Genomic DNA, 17,870 nt, shown 5'->3' with positions numbered 1-17,870 from the left:
AAACATGACCAAGCAGAGAATATCTGTTCAGGAACCTTGTTTATCTTGGATCAACCAATAACAGGTGTGGCCAGGTCAAGGCGCAACTTACCTGGGTAGCATTTTTTTTTCCAATGCTCCTGTTAGAAAAATCTGATGGGAAGGTATAAAACTGGAGATAAAAACTAACACTCTTGGTATTTCCAGACAACTTCCCATCTAAGGACTTGGTGAATGCTGATCAACCAGCAGTCTGCTATCAACTATTATGTTGGATAACCCTAGAAAAAGGCAACATGGATTTTGATATGTAATTAACCAGTGTCTGTTCATTCCACGCAGGTATTATGTTAACTCTGGCTTGTATGATTTTGTGATTGCTGTATGTAACAATAGCTGCACCATCAACATGTTGACCAATACTGTTAGCACCTAGCATTAAAAGGTGCAAGCTAACATTTAGTGAAGGGGAGGCACATTGTAGCTGATGGCATTGCTTACTTTATTCCCAACTGGGAGCAAGGGAAGGATGGACTATGATCAAGGACAGAACAGAGTTTGCGCCAAGGTTTTTAGACACTACAATGAAAGCTGGGGTACAAGAGCTGGGAGAGATGTCTTGAATGCACATGGGGCCTTAAAGACTTTCCAGGCACACATTTAGGAGAGAGTAGAAAGGAATGTCGATACAGATCTATGCCAAGGAGCAGGATGCACTGTAGAAGCTAACTGATGATCTCTCAAGATAGTAGTGCACCTTCAATAATCTGACATCACATCAACTTCACCACTATCCTCCAGAACTTCTCAAATCACCACAGCACCCATCAAAAAGTTACTAACAACCTCTATCAATCCAGATTCATACCTAACATTCATACACGTCACATTTTTTTGAACTTTTAAATGTTGCACTTACATCTCATCGTTGGAACACAGTCAACTATGTAAGCAAGGATAGCCACACAATCTCAATAAATTGCACAACACTTATTCTTTCTTGTAAGACAGCTAGCAGGAATTTACTGCAGCGGATGAGGTTAGTCTGCACATTTTAATCCCCAAAGGAGACCCTACTAGCCATTATTGGAAAGACCATTGCTAAAGTCATGACCACCAAAGTAATCAGAATTGATGATGACTGTATCCTCACATCAAATCATCATCACAGTTTTCCCTTTGTTTTTACTCACTTAAGGGGCATGGGCATCACTGGTTGGCCAGCATTTATGTTCAGTCCCTCGTTGCCCTTGAGACTGTGGTGAGCTGCCTTCTTGAACTGTTGCAGTCCACCTTCTGTAGGTTGACCTACAATGCTGTTGGGAGGAAATTCCCGGATTTTGACCTGGTGATAGTGAAGCAACGGTGATATATTTCCAAATCATGATAGTGGTGGCTTGGAGGGGAACTTACAAGGTGGTGGTGTTCCCATGCATCCACTGCCCTTGTCCTTCCAGATTTTGGTAGCCAAAGGTTTGGAAGGTGCTGTCTGAAGATCTATGGTGAATGCATTGATTTTCTGGTCAATGGCAACACCCAGGATGTGGATTGTCAGGGATTCAATGGCGATAACTTCTTTGAATATCAAGGGGCGGTGGTTAGATTGTCTCTTATTGGAGATGGTTATTGACTGGCATTCGTGTAAGGTGAATGTTATTTGCCACTTGCCAGCCCGAACCTGAATACTTTCTAGAACTTGTTGCATTTAAGCAGACTGCGTGAATATCTGAGGAGTTACGAATAGTGCTAAACATTGTGATGTGCAATCATCAGGAAAACAATTTCTGAACTTGTGATGGAAGGAATGTAACTGTGAAGCAGTTGAAGATGCTTGGGTCTAGGGCATTACCCGGAGGAACTCCTGCAGTTGAGAATAATTGACCTGCAAAAGCCACAACCATCTTCCTATGCTCCAGGTACAGCTTCAAACAGCAGACAGTTTGCTCCCTGACACCCATTGATTCTAATTTTGCTCTGGTTCCTTGAAGCCACACTTGTTCAAATGTGGCCTTGATATCCAGGGTTGTCACACTCACCTCTGGAATTCAGCTCCTTTGAACCAAGGCTGTAACGAGGTAGGAGCTGAGTGGCCCTGGCAGAACCCAAACTGGACATCACTTAGCAGGTTATTGCTAAGCAGGTGCTGCTTGAGCTCTGCTGATGAAGAACAGTAGACTAATGGGGCGGTAATGAGCTGCGTTGGATTTGTCCTGATTTTTGTGCAGAGGACATAAACTGGGCAACGTTCCACATTTTTGGGTAGATGCCAGTGTCTTAACACTTCCAATTTCATCGGATGTACAAACTGCAGACTGTACATACATACACCTAATCTGGATGCGAGATTGCTCACTGAGCTGGAAGGTTAGTTTTCAGACGTTTCGTCACCATTCTAGGTAACATCAGTGAACCTCCGACGAAGCGCTGGTGTTATGTCCCGCTTTTTATTTATCTGGTTGGGTTTCCTTGGGTTGGTGATGTCATTTCCTGCATTGGTGATGTCATTTCCTGTTCTTTTTCTCAGGGGATGGTAGATTGGCTCCAAATCAATCTACTATCCCCTGAGAAAAAGAACAGGAAATGGCATCACCAACGCAGGAAATGACATCACCAACCCAAGGAAACATAACCAGGTAAATGGAAAGCGGGACATAACACTAGCGCTTCATTGGAGGCTCACTGATGATGTTACCTAGCATGGTGACGAAACGTCTGAAAACTAACCTTCCAGCTCAGCGAGCAAACTCACATCCAGAACCTCAACCTGAGCTACAAATCTTCTCAAAACTCGCTATACACCTCATCTCTTCTCTCACTCCCATCACCACCCACTTCCCCCCGAAACTATCATGCATCCTTGTCTGTTTTCATTTTATGTTATCAGGAAATGGAAACTATAAATCCAATGAAGCAGGAACAAGAAAAGTTATTTCAATATATAGTTATAGTCATGAGCTCAGATAATGAGGCAGCATGAAATTTAGAAAACAGCACAGAGATGGGCTATGCATGTGGCGCGACACCAGTCATCAGGAGATCAGGTGACTTGAGACAAGAAAAGAAATGCACAAGTGTCATTATGCTAAAATTGAGGGATCAGACTTGTTTCACTTCAGTGAAGGCAGATCAACACTTAAATGAACCAGGATGTAGAAGGCGGTTGAATATATACTCAAATGTTTTACACAACATAGAACAGTACAGCACAATACAGGCCCTTTGGCTCACCCGACCTTCCATATCATCCATATGCCTAATAGCCACTCAAATGCCCCTCTTGAGGCTGACTCCACTACACTCTCAAGCAATGCATTCCATGTCCAACCACTCTCTGACTAAAGAGCCTACCGCTGACATCTCCCCGATATCCACTACCTTTATGAGCAGGTGCAGGTGCTGGTGTTGGACTGGGGTGGACAGCATTAGAAATCACACCAGTTTATAGTTTCTGAAGAAGGGTCCCCATCCCGAAACGTCAGGTTTTCCTGCTCCTCCGATGCTGCTTGGCCTGTGTTCATCCAGCTTCACACCGTGTTATAACCAGTTTATAGTCCAACAGGCTTGCTCGAAAACACAAGCTTTCGGAGAATAGCCCCTTCATCAGGTGAAGTGAGAAGGGAGAGCACAGGCAATATTTATTACTCAAAGATTACAGGGTCACACAACCGATGAGGATATATTAAACAAACCTAACATACTGTTAAATCTTTCAACAGTTAGAAGGTTTTAATGGATTTATATCATCAGTTGTGTGATTCTTTGATCTTTCACTAGTAAATTCTGTGCGCTTCTTTTGCCCTTCACCTGACAATGGGGCTACGCTCCAAAACTTGGACTTTCAACTAACTATAACCGAGTTGCACAGATAGTAGGAACTGCCGATGCTGGAGAATCTGAGATAACACTGCGTCAAGCTGGATGAACACAGTAGGCCAAGCAGCATCACAGAAGCAGGAAAGTTGACATTTCGGGTCAAAACACTACTTCAGAAATGGGGAGGCGAAGGGAATTCTGAAATAAATAGGGAGACGGATAGAAGATGGATAAAGGAGAAGACAGGGTGAAAGGAGACAGACAGGTCAAAAAGGGGGATGACAGCCAGTGAAGGTGAATGTAAGTGGGCAGTTAGGGAGGGGATAGGTCGGTCCAGGGAGGACAGACAGATCAAGGAGGCGGGATGAGGTTAGTGGTAGGAGATGGGGGTGGGGCTTGAAGTTGGAGGAATGGTTAGGGAGACGAGGACGAGCGTGGCTGGTTTTGGGATGTGGTTGGTGGAGGGGAGATTTTGAAGCTGGTGACGTCCACATCGATACTATTGGGCTGCAGGATTCCCAAATGGAATTGAGCTGCTGTTCCTACAACCTTCAGGTGGCATCATTGTGGCACTGCAGGAGGCCCAGGATGGAAATGTATTCTAAGGAATGGGAGGGGGAGTTGAAATGGTTCGTGACTGGGAGGTGCAGTTGTTTGTTGCGAACTGAGCATAGGTGTTCAAATAGCCATCCCCAAGCCACCGCTTGGTTTCCCCGATGTAGAGGAGGCCACAACGGGAACAGCGAATACAGTATATCAGATTAACAGATGTGCAGATGAACATCTGTTTGATGTGAAAAGTCTTCTTAGGGCCTGGGATCGGGAGGAGGTATAGGGGCAGGAGCAGCAATTGCTTTGGTTGCAGGCAAAAGTGCCGGGGCTGGTGGAGCTGGAGGCAAGTGTGGAGCTGACAAGGGAGTCACGGACAGAGTGGTCCCTCCGGAAAGCACATAAAAGGTGGGGAGGGAAAAATGTTTTTGTTGGTGGGGTCAGATTGCAGACGGCGGAAATGTCGGAGGATGATGCGTTGGATGTGGAGGTTGGTGGGGTGATACATGAGGGCAAAGGGGGATTCTGTTTAGGTTATTAATGCGGGTAGGGGGTGTGACAGATGAGTTGCGGGAAATGCGGGAGACATGGTCGCGGGCATTTTCGATCACTGTGGAAGGGAAATTGAGGTTCTTGAAAAAAAAAGAGGACATCTGGGATTTTCAGGAGTGGAATGACTCATCTCGGGAGCAGATGTGGTGGAGGCAAAGGAATTGGGAATAGAGGATGGCATTTTTACAGGAAGGTGGGTGAGAGGAGGAGTATTCTAGGTAGTTGTGGGAGTCGGGAGGCTTAAAATGGATATTGGTTTCGAGGTGGATGCCAGAGATGGAGACAGAAGTCCAGGAAGGAGAGAGAGGTATCAGAGATGGTCCAGGTGAACTTAAGTTTGTATGGAAGGTCTTCGTGAAATGGATGAACTGTTTGAGCTCCTCGTGGGAGCGAGGTGGCGCCAGTCATCAATGTAATGGAGGAAGAGATGGGAGATAGGGCCAGTGTAGCTTTGGAAGAGGGATTGTTCCACGTATCCTACGAAGAGGCAGGCATAGCTTGAGCTCTTGTGGGTACCCCTGGCCAGCTTCTCTGTCTGTAGGAATTGAAAGAGAAGTTGTTGAGGGGGAGGACGAGTTTGGCTGAGCAGATAAGGGTGTCAGTGGAGGGGGACTGGCTGGGCATCCAGGACAGGGAGAAGCAGAAGGCCTTTAGGTCATCTGCATGGAGAATGCAGGTGTACAGGGACTGGATGTCCGTAGCAAAAATGAAGCGCTGTGGACCGGGGAATTGGAAGTACTAGAGGAGTTGGAGAGTGTGCATGGTGTCAAGGTCATAGATGGGGAGTTCCTGGACCAAGGGGGAGAAAATGGAGTCAAGATAGGTGGGAATAAGTTCGGGAGGGCAGGAGCAGGCGGAGACAATGGGTCAACCAGGGCAGTCAGGTTTGTGGATTTTGGGAAGGAGATAGAAGCGGGCAGTGCGGGGTTGGGGAATGATGAGGTTAAACACTGTGGATGGGAGATCACCTGAGGTGAGGAGATTGTGGATGGTTTGGGAGATGATGGTTTGGTGCTCAGGGGTGGGGTCATGACCAAGGGGGCAATAGGAGGAGGGGTCAGAGAGCTGGCTTCTGGCCTTGACGATGTCAAGGTCGTGTGCCATACTACTACTGCGCCTCCCTTGTCTGCGGGTTTTCTGGTGAGTTCGGGAGTGGAGCGGAGGGAGCAGAGGGCTGGACATTCTGTGGGGGAAGAGGTTGGACTGGGTGGGGGGTTGAGAGTTTGAGTCGATGTCTCGACGACAATTAGAAATGCAGTAGTCAAGTGGGGCGGGTAGCAGGCCTTGGGGTGGTGTCCAACATTCCTGCTCCTCCAACGCTCGTGGGCCTGCTGTGTTCATCCAGCTTCACACTGTTATCTCGGACTATAACCTGGTGTTGTATGATTTCTCACAAAATGTTTGAAGCTCTGGAAATCTACAAAAAAAGCCTGCACTTAATATCAAGGAACTTCTTGCATCAACTTGGTACAGGGCTTTTCCAATAATGAAACACATGGCTATCTCCATTAACACATGCCTGGTGCCAACAACAAAGCAGAATCTGGTAGCAGATGTTCTAGCTTTGGAGGGAGCAAACAGTATTGATCCAAAGTCTGAATGTTACATTTAAAACTCAAGACTACCACTGCTCTGAAAAACCAACATGCAAACAGACTTAGCACTGGCCTCACCATTCCCTACTAACTCGTGAAACTTGTACTAAGTACAAAACAGCATCCAAAATGAACAGAGTCCAGAAACTAGCCTGGAAGTAGTTTACCATCACATTATCACAATCACAATGTTATTTAACATGGGGATGGGTTTGCAAGGTTTAAAAAATGAGAACACCTTATAAGTAGGTAAGTAAACTGATTTAACCCATTGAGATACAAGCAATTCACTCCCTCTAAATAAATAGTCAAATTTCAGGAGGATGGGCATGGATTTACCTGCTCAAAATTATTTTTGAACAGAAAAATAGTGAAGCCAAAAGAGATTTTTTTTAAAATTTTCACTAGACTGGTAAACTTGTGTGGAACAGACAAAGCTAAATACTTTATTTAAAAGGGGCATCAAAGATCAAGGGTTGTCATTCTGAAGCTCAATCTGAAAAAGCTGAAATGGTGTAAAAATCCGGGAAATTTACTTATTTACTGTTTGCTTTTTGGTTAAACTCAAACTCTTACCCACCTAATGGATTAAGTATGAGGATGACATTACTTTGCATTTGATAACATTTTTGAATAAACTGTTTCAACCTGTTAGAGGTCACTCATGAACAAGTTTGTTATACAATCTGAAAAATGTAACAATTTATTAAACAGGTCTTCATTCCGCTGCTCTGTGTAAATTAATTTCATAGTGAGGAAAAATAATGATAGATGGTGCATGAAATACATGCCACAGGTCATGTTTTTTTTATAATAAGAAAGCATATTGCTGTACCTAAAAGAGAAGCAGCAAGTGCTCAAGAAACTGAACAGATCTATGGAGCATAACAAGGTTTAAAACTAGATGAACATTGCAGGCCAAGCTGCAGAGGAGCACGAAGCGGACACTTCGGGTCTGGTCCCTTCTTCAGAAATGGGGAGGGGAAGGGGATTCTGAAATAAAGAAAGAGCAAGAGACAGAGTGGGATGTGGATAGAAGAAGGATAAAGGAGTTAAGTGATAGGTGGAGAGGAGGCAGACAGGTCAAAGAGGTGGGGATGGAGCCAGTAAAGGTTAGTGTAGGTGGGGAGCTAGGGAGGGGATAGGTCCGTCCAGGGAGGATGGACGGGTCAAGGAGGCAGGATGAGGCTGGTAGGTAGGAGGCGGGGGTGAGGCTTGAGGTGGGGGTGAAGCTTGAGGTGGGAGGAGGGGATAGGTGGGAGGAAGGACCGGTTAGGGAGGTAGGACCGGCTGGGCTGGTTTTGGGATGCAGTTGGGGGAGGGGAGATTTTGAAGCTTGTGAAGTCCACATTGATACCACTGGGCTGCAGGGTTCCCAAGCGAAATATGGGGTGCTGTTCCTGCAACCTTCGGGTACAGTCTCAGATCTACGGAGCCTGTGTTTTGGTCCAAATATTTCCTGTGGCTCACCGGACTCGTATTCAAGAATAACCGTAATGTTCAGGGGACAAAAGTTCAAATCCCACCGATACAGAGGATAAAATTTGAATTCAATAATAATGCGGTATTAAAATCTAGTTTAATTGTGATCATGTAACCATTATCAATTGTTAAAATTGATTCATCAAGGTGCTTTAGTGAAGAAAATCTGCCACCCTTACCTGGACTGGCTTACATGTGACTCCAGACATATGGAAATATGGTTTACTCTTATCTGTCAACTGTCTTAGCCAGCTACACTCACATCCCATCAATGAATAATAAAAAAACATAGTCAACATTCACCCCGTAATCTAACACCAGAAGTGTACACTCCCTGTTCATGGTTTCATTGTTTGTAGCTGATGTCTACAATTTTTGAACAGTGCAATGACTCCACTTGAAAACTGCTGCGCTGGTTTTAAAGCTTTTTGGGACTTCTGGAAGTCGTGTTGGACATTAATTAATTCTCGTCTTTCCTTCTGTGTGTTGCCCCACTTGCATTTTCATCTAAATATTTACATTCTTGCGAAACTGATTTTATTATTTGAGGTATTTCAAGATTCTTCCTTGATTCTAATATATACATGAGACAAGATCATGTCAAAAATGAGATTTTTAAAAATGCATGGCAGTATATTGACCTGTCCTAGATGTCCCAAGCATCAGTGATGGTTCTTGCAACTTGTGATGATGTTGTCCCCAAAATAAACAACATTCTTTAAAAGCACAGACAAAGAAGACAACAAAGGCATCTACTTGCAACTAATGGCATTTAACCAGAGTATAATTTGCAGTTAAATGGTTTACTACTGACATATGCAAAAATAATTACCTGGCACTTTGAATGGGATAACATCCTTAAGTAGCTTCTCATTTTCTGCTTTCTTGGCCAAAGTATGGGAGCGTAAAGCAAACTCATCCTGTTCTGCACGCGATATACCAAATGCTGCCGCAAGTCTGTCTGCAGAGTGACCCATCGTTTCGCTTGTGGAGAACTCAGCTACAGCTGGGAGCTGCAGAAATGATTAAATGACTAACTTTCAAGTTATATTTTAGACCGAATACAGTATTTATTTGTGCCAGTCTGTCAATGCCTGTATCAATCATGATTTGAACTTTAATGAAAAAGTCATTTTCCACCACAGGTAATTCTTAACATTTACAACAGCATTAAAATGAAACACCATCTTTATCGTAAATTCAAGAGGTTTTTACAGCTCTTTCAGAATTTTCACAAATTTAAACTAAGCTACCTTAGAAATCCTAAGCCATTATGATAAACATTCCACTTTTAAAAGCGTGGTTTAAAAGCACTCTGGTTAGCAATGCATGTTTCTGCAGTCACTAATAAAAATCATATTCATTCCACATGAAGGGCTGCTTGCTTTATTTTAGATGTAAAAACTCTATGCAGGTCTGAGAAGCATCAGAAATCAAAGAACACAGTAACTTTGTGTTTGTCTAAAAAGATATGCAGATCTTGCTGCAATCAAAGCTACTTTATCTGCATTATGGAATAAATTCTACACTCACAGCAATTGAATCATAGCTGTACATGCACAGTGAACCAAGCAACAGGTCTCTTCTCTATAGCATACAGTCTCATGCATCAATTCCATGGTTGAATTTTTAAACTGGCTTCAATTTCCTGTTATAACCGCTTATTTCTAGATTTCCTGAGAGCACAATCATCTATTGATTTCAGTTTTGAATATACTGAGCGCCTACGAACATACAATTCCCCAGGTAGAGAATTGTTGTCGCAAACACCTGAAATCCTCCAAATGAGAAACATTTCACTTCATCCAAGTTCTATCTGGAGACTATGTTCCTGGTTTCCTGACTTTGAAAAGACAAAAATAGCACCTCAGCATTTCATCTGCCAAATCTTCGCAGGATTTCATCTTTCAAGGAGATCACCTCACAATCTTCAAATGTAGAAAATATTGGCCCCATTTTATTCTTTTGTACAATGGCCTCTAATCTTATAAAAGCAATCCAGTGACTTTGTTGTAACTTCTTATGGCTAGAATGACCCTTCTTCGGTAAGGAGAACAAATTTGTACAAAGTTCTCCATAAGTGATTTCACCAAAACCCAACATGACTGCAGAAATATTTCCTTACTCTTCTAATGCAACTTAAGTACAACAAAGGCTAAATTGTCATGTGTTATCCTGATTGCTTGCTGTACCTGTATGCTGACAGTGCTTCATGTACAAGGATTCCCAAGTCCCTGTGTACTTTTGCATTTCGTAATAGCAGCATGTAAGGAGTTTTGGGAAACTACTAACTGAAACCTGAGCTAGCAGCAGCTACGCTTTGATAAATACCACATAAAAACCAATCTTGGTTGCTAATACTTGCGAAAAACTGGTTTCAGTCATTTCTGCATGAGATAAATATAATTTTTACAGTTATCAAATTCAACTAAACATATGGATTGACACTAACAGAAACAAGCGTGGTAGCTCATTTACTTCAACATTGTCTCATTTTGAAACCAGAAACTGTTCCCTTGCCCACATTATTCCAAGAATGGATTATATAAATACCTCTGGTGCAAAAAAGTCTGGGCGGATTTTTCCAAGGAGAGACAATCTTTGTCCTATTGTCTTAGCTCTATTAAGTGAGAGCAAAGTCTTTCTCATTTTTCTGCTGTGACGAATGGGAACGTCTGACATGAACTCCACCCCACCAGCTATCACTGTTTCACACTGACCAGAAGCAATTAAGCCAATAGCTGCAAAACAAATACAATAACATCAACATTAATGGAGAAAGTAAAACAAAAGGTTTTATTCTAGAAATAAAATCTCAAAGCTGGATCTGCTTTAATTCATAATTGCTTAAAATACTCTATTCAAGCATGTGGAGAAAACCAAAAGACCTACAAAAATGAAGTTCCTGCTAAAGGGACATGCTAACTACTTCCAAATTTATGCTGTTGTAAAAGGACAAAGATGGGCACTTCAGATACACAATAAAAATGTTGGTTTTCCACTAATTGGTACTCTTGCAAATTGTCCTGATGGTTCCAAAGTGAAAAGTTTCAACAAATGTGGACTGTTTTCAGTAACCCTCAAGTTTCATGATACCAATTGACTAGCTTTCAAATTTTGACTGCCAGTTAATAAGGTCATGCTTCTAACACTGCACTTGGTATGTCAAACTTATTTGACTTGCCTGTAGTCATTGCTTGATTGGAGGAAATGCAAGCCATGGTAACTGTGTGGGATGGAGTTTTTTCAGAAAACCCTGCTCCAAGTGAGGCCTATTACAATAATAGTAGCGGTAAGCAAATAAGAAATCTGGAATAAAGCAGCATTTACATCAGGTTCACAAAATATATCAGTTTGAGAATGTTACAATGAAGGATCAGAACCTTTAAGATCATACAGACATTTTTACATCGTTACTGTGCAGACTGAGACAGGCAAACCAAATAAGCCTTTCTACCTTTGTATTCACACAGTAAAATGAATGTCTTCAAAGATCCTCAAAATGGACCTTAATGGTTGCTAGATAACAAAGTGTAGACCTGGATGAACACAGTAGGCCAAGCAGCATCTTAGGAATACAAAAGCTGACGTTTCAGGCCTAGTCCCTTCATCAGGGAAGGGGACACCTGCATTCCCCATGCAGATGGCCTAAAGGCCTTTTGATTCTTCCTGTCCCGCAGGCCCGGCCAGTCCCCCTCCACCGACACCCTTATCTGCCTAGCCGAACTTGTCCTCACCCTCAACAAGTTCTTTTCATTCCTCCCACTTCCTACAGACAAAGGTGGCGGCCATGGCTGCCCGCATCGGCCCAAGCTATGCCTGCCTCTTTGCAGGTTAGGTGGAACAATCCCTCTTCAGTACCTACACTGGCCCTAAACCCCACCTCTTCCTCCGTTACATTGATGACTGTATGAACACCGCCTCATGCTCCTACAAGGAGCTCGACCAATTCATCTGCTTCACCAATAGCTTCCACCCCAACCTCAAGTTCACCTGGACTATCTCTAACTCCTCCCTCACCTTCCTCGACCTCTGTCTCAATCTCAGGCAACCACCTAGAAACCAATATCCATTTCAAGCCTACCTACTCCCACAACTACCGAGAATACACCTGCTCTCACCCACTTTCCTGCAAAGATGCCACCCCCGATTCCCAATTCCTCTGCCTCCACTGCATCTGCTCCCAGAAGGAGGCATTCCACTCCCGGACATCTTAGATATCCTTGTTTTTCAAGAAGCGCACCTGTCCCCCCAGCAATGGTCGAGAATGCCCTCGACCGTGTCTCCGGCTTTTCCCACAACTTATCCCTCACACCCTGTCCCCGCAATAACCACTGAAAGAGAATCCCGCTCATCCTCACGTACCACCCCACCAACCAATGGATCCAAAGCATCATTCTCCAACACTTCCGCCATCTGCAATCCGACGCCATCACCAAAGACATTTTTCCCGACCCACCCTTGGCTGCTTTCCGGAGGGACCACACTCTCCATGACTCCCTTGTCTGCTCCACACTCCCCTCCAACTCCACCACACCTGGCACTTTCCCCTGTGAACACAGCAAGTGCTACACCTGCCTCCATACCTCCTCCCTCACCCCCATCCCAGGCCCCAAGGCGACTTTCTACATCAAGCAGATGTTCACCTGCACATCTGCCAATGTGGTATACTGCATCTGCTGTAGCTATTGTGGCCTCCTCTACATTGGGGGAACCAAGCAGAGGCTCTGGGACCACTGTGCGGAACACCTACGCTCGGTTCGCAATAAACAACTCCACCTCCCAGTCGTGAACCATTTCAACTCCCCTGACCCATTCCTCGGTCGACATGTCCATCCTGGGCCTCCTGCAGTTCCACAACGATGCTACCCGAAAGTTGCAGGAGCAGCAACTCATATTCTGCTTGGGAACTCCACAGCCCATTGGTAGCAATGTGGATTTCACAAGCTTCAAAATCTCCCCTCCCCCCACTGCATCCCAAAACCGGCTCAGCTCGTCCCCGCCTCCCTAACCTGTTCTTCCTCACACCTCAAGCCGCAACTCCATTTCCTTCCTACTAACCTCATCCCAACCCCTTGACCTGTCCATCCTCCCCGGACTGACCTATCCCCTCCCTACCTCCCCACCTACACTCACCTCTACTGGCTCCATCCCTGCCTCTTTAACTTGTCTGCCTCCTCTCCATGCATCTTCTCGTCTATCCATCTTCGATCCGCCTTCCCCTCTCTCCCCATTTATTTCAGAACTCTCTCCCCCCTCCCCCTTTTCTGATGAAGAGTCTCGGCCCGAAACATCAACTTTTGTGCTTCTCTGATGCTGCTGGGCCTGCTGTGTTCATCAGCTCGACACTTTGTAATCTCAGATTCTCCAGCATCTGCAAGTTCCCATTTTATCTCAATGATTGCTAACCAGATTTCTGAATAGCTATTCCCAGACTGTGCAAGTAATCACTTCCAGACCTTGGTTTTTGTCCTAATTTTAACAGCAAGATTGTAACTTTAGCAGAGAGAAAAATCAAACAACAAAGTAATCTAATTGGTGTACACTTTAATCCTAACAATTTTTATTTTAATCCCAATTCACAAAAAAAAGACAGATGAATGCACATCCTTAAGGGAGAATAAACAAATCAAAACAGCAAAACTGGCCAATGGGTCTATGTAGTGCATTGTTCCACTAGTATAGATGATGGTTTCTTGGTTGATTTTCTGAAGATGTTATCAGGATCACCTTTACAATTCACAAATAAAGGCATGAATACGTATAATTTTATTTTTCTATTGTGAGCTTTCAAGACCCTCCCATGGTGGCTCAGGCAGAGAGCTTTCAAATCTGTGCATTGTCGCATCAACAGTCAGGTTCAACCAAAAATAAACTTTAACTCTCAGTTCCAAACCAAAATTGATAAGGGACCAAAGTAAAAATTAATGAAAATATCAGCAAGGGCTCTCGCAACATATTAAAAAATTAAAAAGTAACCATAGAACACAGAACTTAGAACATTACAGCACAGTACAGGCCCTTCAGCCCTCGATGTTGTGCCGACCTGTCATACCAATCTGAAGCCCATCTAACCTACACTATTCCATGTACGTCCATATGCTTGTCCAATGACGACTTAAAATGTGCCTAGAGTTGGCGAATCTACTACCATTGCAGGCAAAGCATTCCATTCCCTGACTACTCTGAGTAAAGAAACTACCTCAGACATCTGTCCGATATCTTTCACCCCTCAATTTAAAGCTACGCCCCCTCGTGCTCGCCATCACCATCCTAGGACAAAGGCTCTCCCCATCCACCCGATCTAACCCTCTGATTATTTTATATGTTTCAATTAAGTCACCTCTCAACCTTCTTCTCTCTAACGAAAATAGCCTCAAGTCCCTCAGCCTTTCCTCGTAAGACCTTCCCTCTATACCAGGCAACATCCTCGTAAATCTCCTCTGCACCCTTTCCAAAGTTTCCACATCCTTCTCATAATGCAGTGACCGGAACTGTACACAATACTCCAAGTGCGGCCGCACCAGAGTTTTGTACAGCTACACCATAACCTCTTGGTTCCGGAACTTGATCCCTCTATTAATAAAAGCTAAAACACTGTATACCTTCTTAACAGCCCTGTCAACTTGGGTGGCAACTTTCAAGGATCTGTGTACATGGACACCAAGATCTCTCTGCTCATCTACACTACCAAGAATCTTACCATTAGCCCAGTACTTTGCCTTCCGGTTACTCCTACCAAAGTGCATCACCTCACCCTTGTCCGCTTTAAATTCCATTTGCCACCTCTCAGCCCAGCTCTGCAGCTTATCTATGTCTCTCTGTAACCTACAACATTCTTCCTCACTATCCACAACTCCACCGACCTTAGTGTTATCTGCAAATTTAATAACCCATCCTTCTACGCCCTCATCCAGGTCATTTATAAAAATGACAAACAGCAGTGGGCCCAGCACCGACACTTGTGGTACACCACTAGTAACTGGTCTCCAGGATGAACATTTCCCATCAACCACCACCCTCTGTCTTCTTTCAGCAAGCCAATTTCTGATCCAAACTGCTCTATCTCCCACAATCCCATTCCTCTGCATTTTGTACAATAGCCTACTGTGGGGAACCTTATCGAACGCCTTGCTGAAATCCATATACACCACATGAACCGGTTACACTCATCTACCTGTTTGGTCACCTTCTCAAAGAACTCACTAAGGTTTGTGAGGCACAACCTTCCCTTCTCAAAGCCGTGCTGACTGTCCCGAATCAATTTATTCTTTTCGAAGTGATTATAAATCCTATCAATTATAAGCTTTTCCAACACTTGACCCACAACTGAAGTAAGGCTCACTGGACTATAATTACCAGGGTTGTCTCTACTCCCCTTCTTGAACAGGGGAAGCACATTTGCTATCCTCCAGTCATCTGGCACTATTCCTATAGACAATGACAATTTAAAGTTCAATGCCAAAGGCTCGGCAATCTCCTCCTTGGCTTCCCAGAGGATCGTCAGATAAATCCCAACTGACCCAGGGGACCAAACTATTTTCACACTCTGTAGGATTTCTAATACCTCTTCCTTGTGAGCCTCAATCCCACCTCGTCTAGTAGCCTGTATCTCCGTATTCTCCTCGACAACATTGTCGTTTTCGAGAGTGAATACTGTCGAAAAATATTCATTTAGTGCTTCCCCTATCTCCTCTGACTCCACATAAAACTTACCACGACTGTCCTTGATTGGCCCTAATCTTAATCCCGTCATTCTTTTATTCCTTAAATACCTATAGAAAACCTTAGGGTTTACCCTGATCCTATCTGCCAACAACTTCTCATGTCTCCTCCTGGCTCTTCTGAGCTCTCTCTTTCGGTCTTTCCTGGCTAACTTATAACGCTCAAACACCCTAGCTGAGCCTTCACATCTCATCCTAACATATGCCTTCTTCTTCCTCTTGACCAGAGATTCCACTTCCTTCGTAAACCACGGCTCCCGCACTCTACAGCTTCCTCCCTGCCTGACAGGTACATACTTATCTAGGACACACAGGAGCTTTTCCTTGAAAAAGCTCCACATTTCTAATGTGCCCATCCCCTGCAGTTTCCTTCCCCATCCTAGGCTCCCTAAATCTTGCCTCATCTCATCGTAATTGCCTTTCCCCCAGCTATAACTCCTGCCCAGTGGTATACACCTATCCCTTTCCATCACTAAAGTAAACATAACAGAATTGTGATCGCTATCACCAAAGTGCTCACCTACTTCCAAATCTAACACCTGGCCGGGCTCATTACCAGCTACAAAATCTAATGTGGCTTCGCCCCTTGTTGGCCTGTCTACATACTGTGTCAGGAAGCCCTCCTGCACACACTGGACATAAACTGACCCATCTATAGTACTCGAACGATAGTGTTCCCAGTCAATATTTGGAAAGTTGAAGTCCCCCATGACAACTACCCTGTCTCTCTCACTCCTATCGAGAATCATCTTTGCTATCCTTTCCACTACATCTCTGGAACTATTCGGAGGCCTATAGAAAACTCCCAACAGGGTGACCTCTCCTTTCCTGTTTCTAACCTCAGCCCATACTACCTCAATTGACGAGTCCCCAAACATCCTTTCTGCAACTGTAATACTGTCCTCGACCAACAATGCCACACCTCCCCCACTTTGACCATCTTCTCTGCTCTTACTGAAACATCTAAATCCCTGAACCTGCAACAGCCATTCCTGTCCCTGCTCTATCCATGTCTCCAAAATGGTCACAACATCAAAGTCCCACGTACCAACCCAAGCTGCAAGTTCACCCACCTTATTCCAGATGCTCCTAGCATCAAAGTCGACACACTTCAAACCAACTTCTTGCTTGCCGGTGCCATCTTGCATCCCTCAAACTTGATTTTGGGCTTCCCTACTCTTAACCTTCTCTATACTCGAACTACAATTTTCGTTCCCATCCCCCTGCTGAATTAGTTTTTACCCACCCGAATAGCCTTAGCGAATTTCCCCCCAAGGATATTGGTACCCCTCTGGTTCAGGTGAAGACCATTCAGCTTGTAGAGGTAACACCTATCCCAGAAAGAGCCCCAATTATCCAAGAATCCAAAACCCTGCCTCCTGCACCATCCCTGTAGCCATGTATTCAACTCCTCTCTCTCCCTATTCCTCGCCTCACTAGCACGTGGCACAGGCAACAAACCAGAAACAACAACTCTGTTCGTCCATAACGTGTTCCTTGTCCAATCATCCTCGGGTATAGACGAGAGTACTGGGAGGATCATAGCTCTGAGGCAGCCATTTAAACCTTCTCGCACTGCTGTGAAAACAAAGGAGAAAGCCAACAGACGCAAAGACCGAGATACAGGCTACTAGACTGGGTGGGATTGAGGTTCACAAGGAAGAGATATTAGAAATCCTAGAGGGTGAAGATAGATAAGTCCCCTGGGCCAGACGGGATTTATCCTAGGATCCGCTGGGAAGCCAGGGAGGAGATTGCCGACCCTTTGGCATTGATCTTTAACTCGTCATTGTCTACAGGAATAGTGCCAGATGACTGGAGGATAGCAAGTGTGGTTCCCCTGTTCAAGAAGGGGAGTAGAGACAACCGTGGTAATTATAGACCAGTGAGCCTTACCTCAGTTGTTGGTAAAGTGTTGGAAAAGGTTATAAGGGATGGGGGATTTATAATCATCTAGAAAAGAATAAATTGATTAGGGATAGTCAGCACGGTTTTGAGAAGGGAAGGTCGTGCCTCGCAAACCTTATTGAGTTCTTTGAGAAGGTGATCAAACAGGTAGATGAGAGTAAACCGGTTGATGTGGTGTATATGGGTTTTAGCAAGGCATTCGATAAGGTTCCCCACAATAGGCTATTGTACAAAATGCGGAGGAATGGGATTGTGGGAGATAGAGCAG

The 17,870-nt window shown here is 44.3% G+C and overlaps 1 protein-coding gene across 3 annotated transcripts in view; it reads right to left on the bottom strand.

The window, feature by feature from the left end:
* Positions 1-17,870, bottom strand: part of hadhb (hydroxyacyl-CoA dehydrogenase trifunctional multienzyme complex subunit beta) — a 61,058-nt gene that overhangs the window by 27,154 nt on the left and 16,034 nt on the right. For all 3 annotated transcript variants that reach the window (XM_048531818.2, XM_048531819.2, XM_048531820.2), the window contains exons 7-9: positions 11,155-11,242; positions 10,524-10,711; positions 8,803-8,983 (exon numbers count right to left, since the gene is read on the bottom strand). In XM_048531818.2, coding sequence (XP_048387775.2) covers positions 8,803-8,983; positions 10,524-10,711; positions 11,155-11,242 — 457 coding nt within the window. The remainder of the gene's footprint in view (positions 1-8,802; positions 8,984-10,523; positions 10,712-11,154; positions 11,243-17,870) is intronic.

This window comes from Stegostoma tigrinum, chromosome 4, assembly GCF_030684315.1.
Source record: "Stegostoma tigrinum isolate sSteTig4 chromosome 4, sSteTig4.hap1, whole genome shotgun sequence".
Lineage (NCBI taxonomy): Eukaryota > Metazoa > Chordata > Chondrichthyes > Orectolobiformes > Stegostomatidae > Stegostoma > Stegostoma tigrinum.
This window is presented reverse-complemented; position numbering and strand designations above follow the sequence as displayed.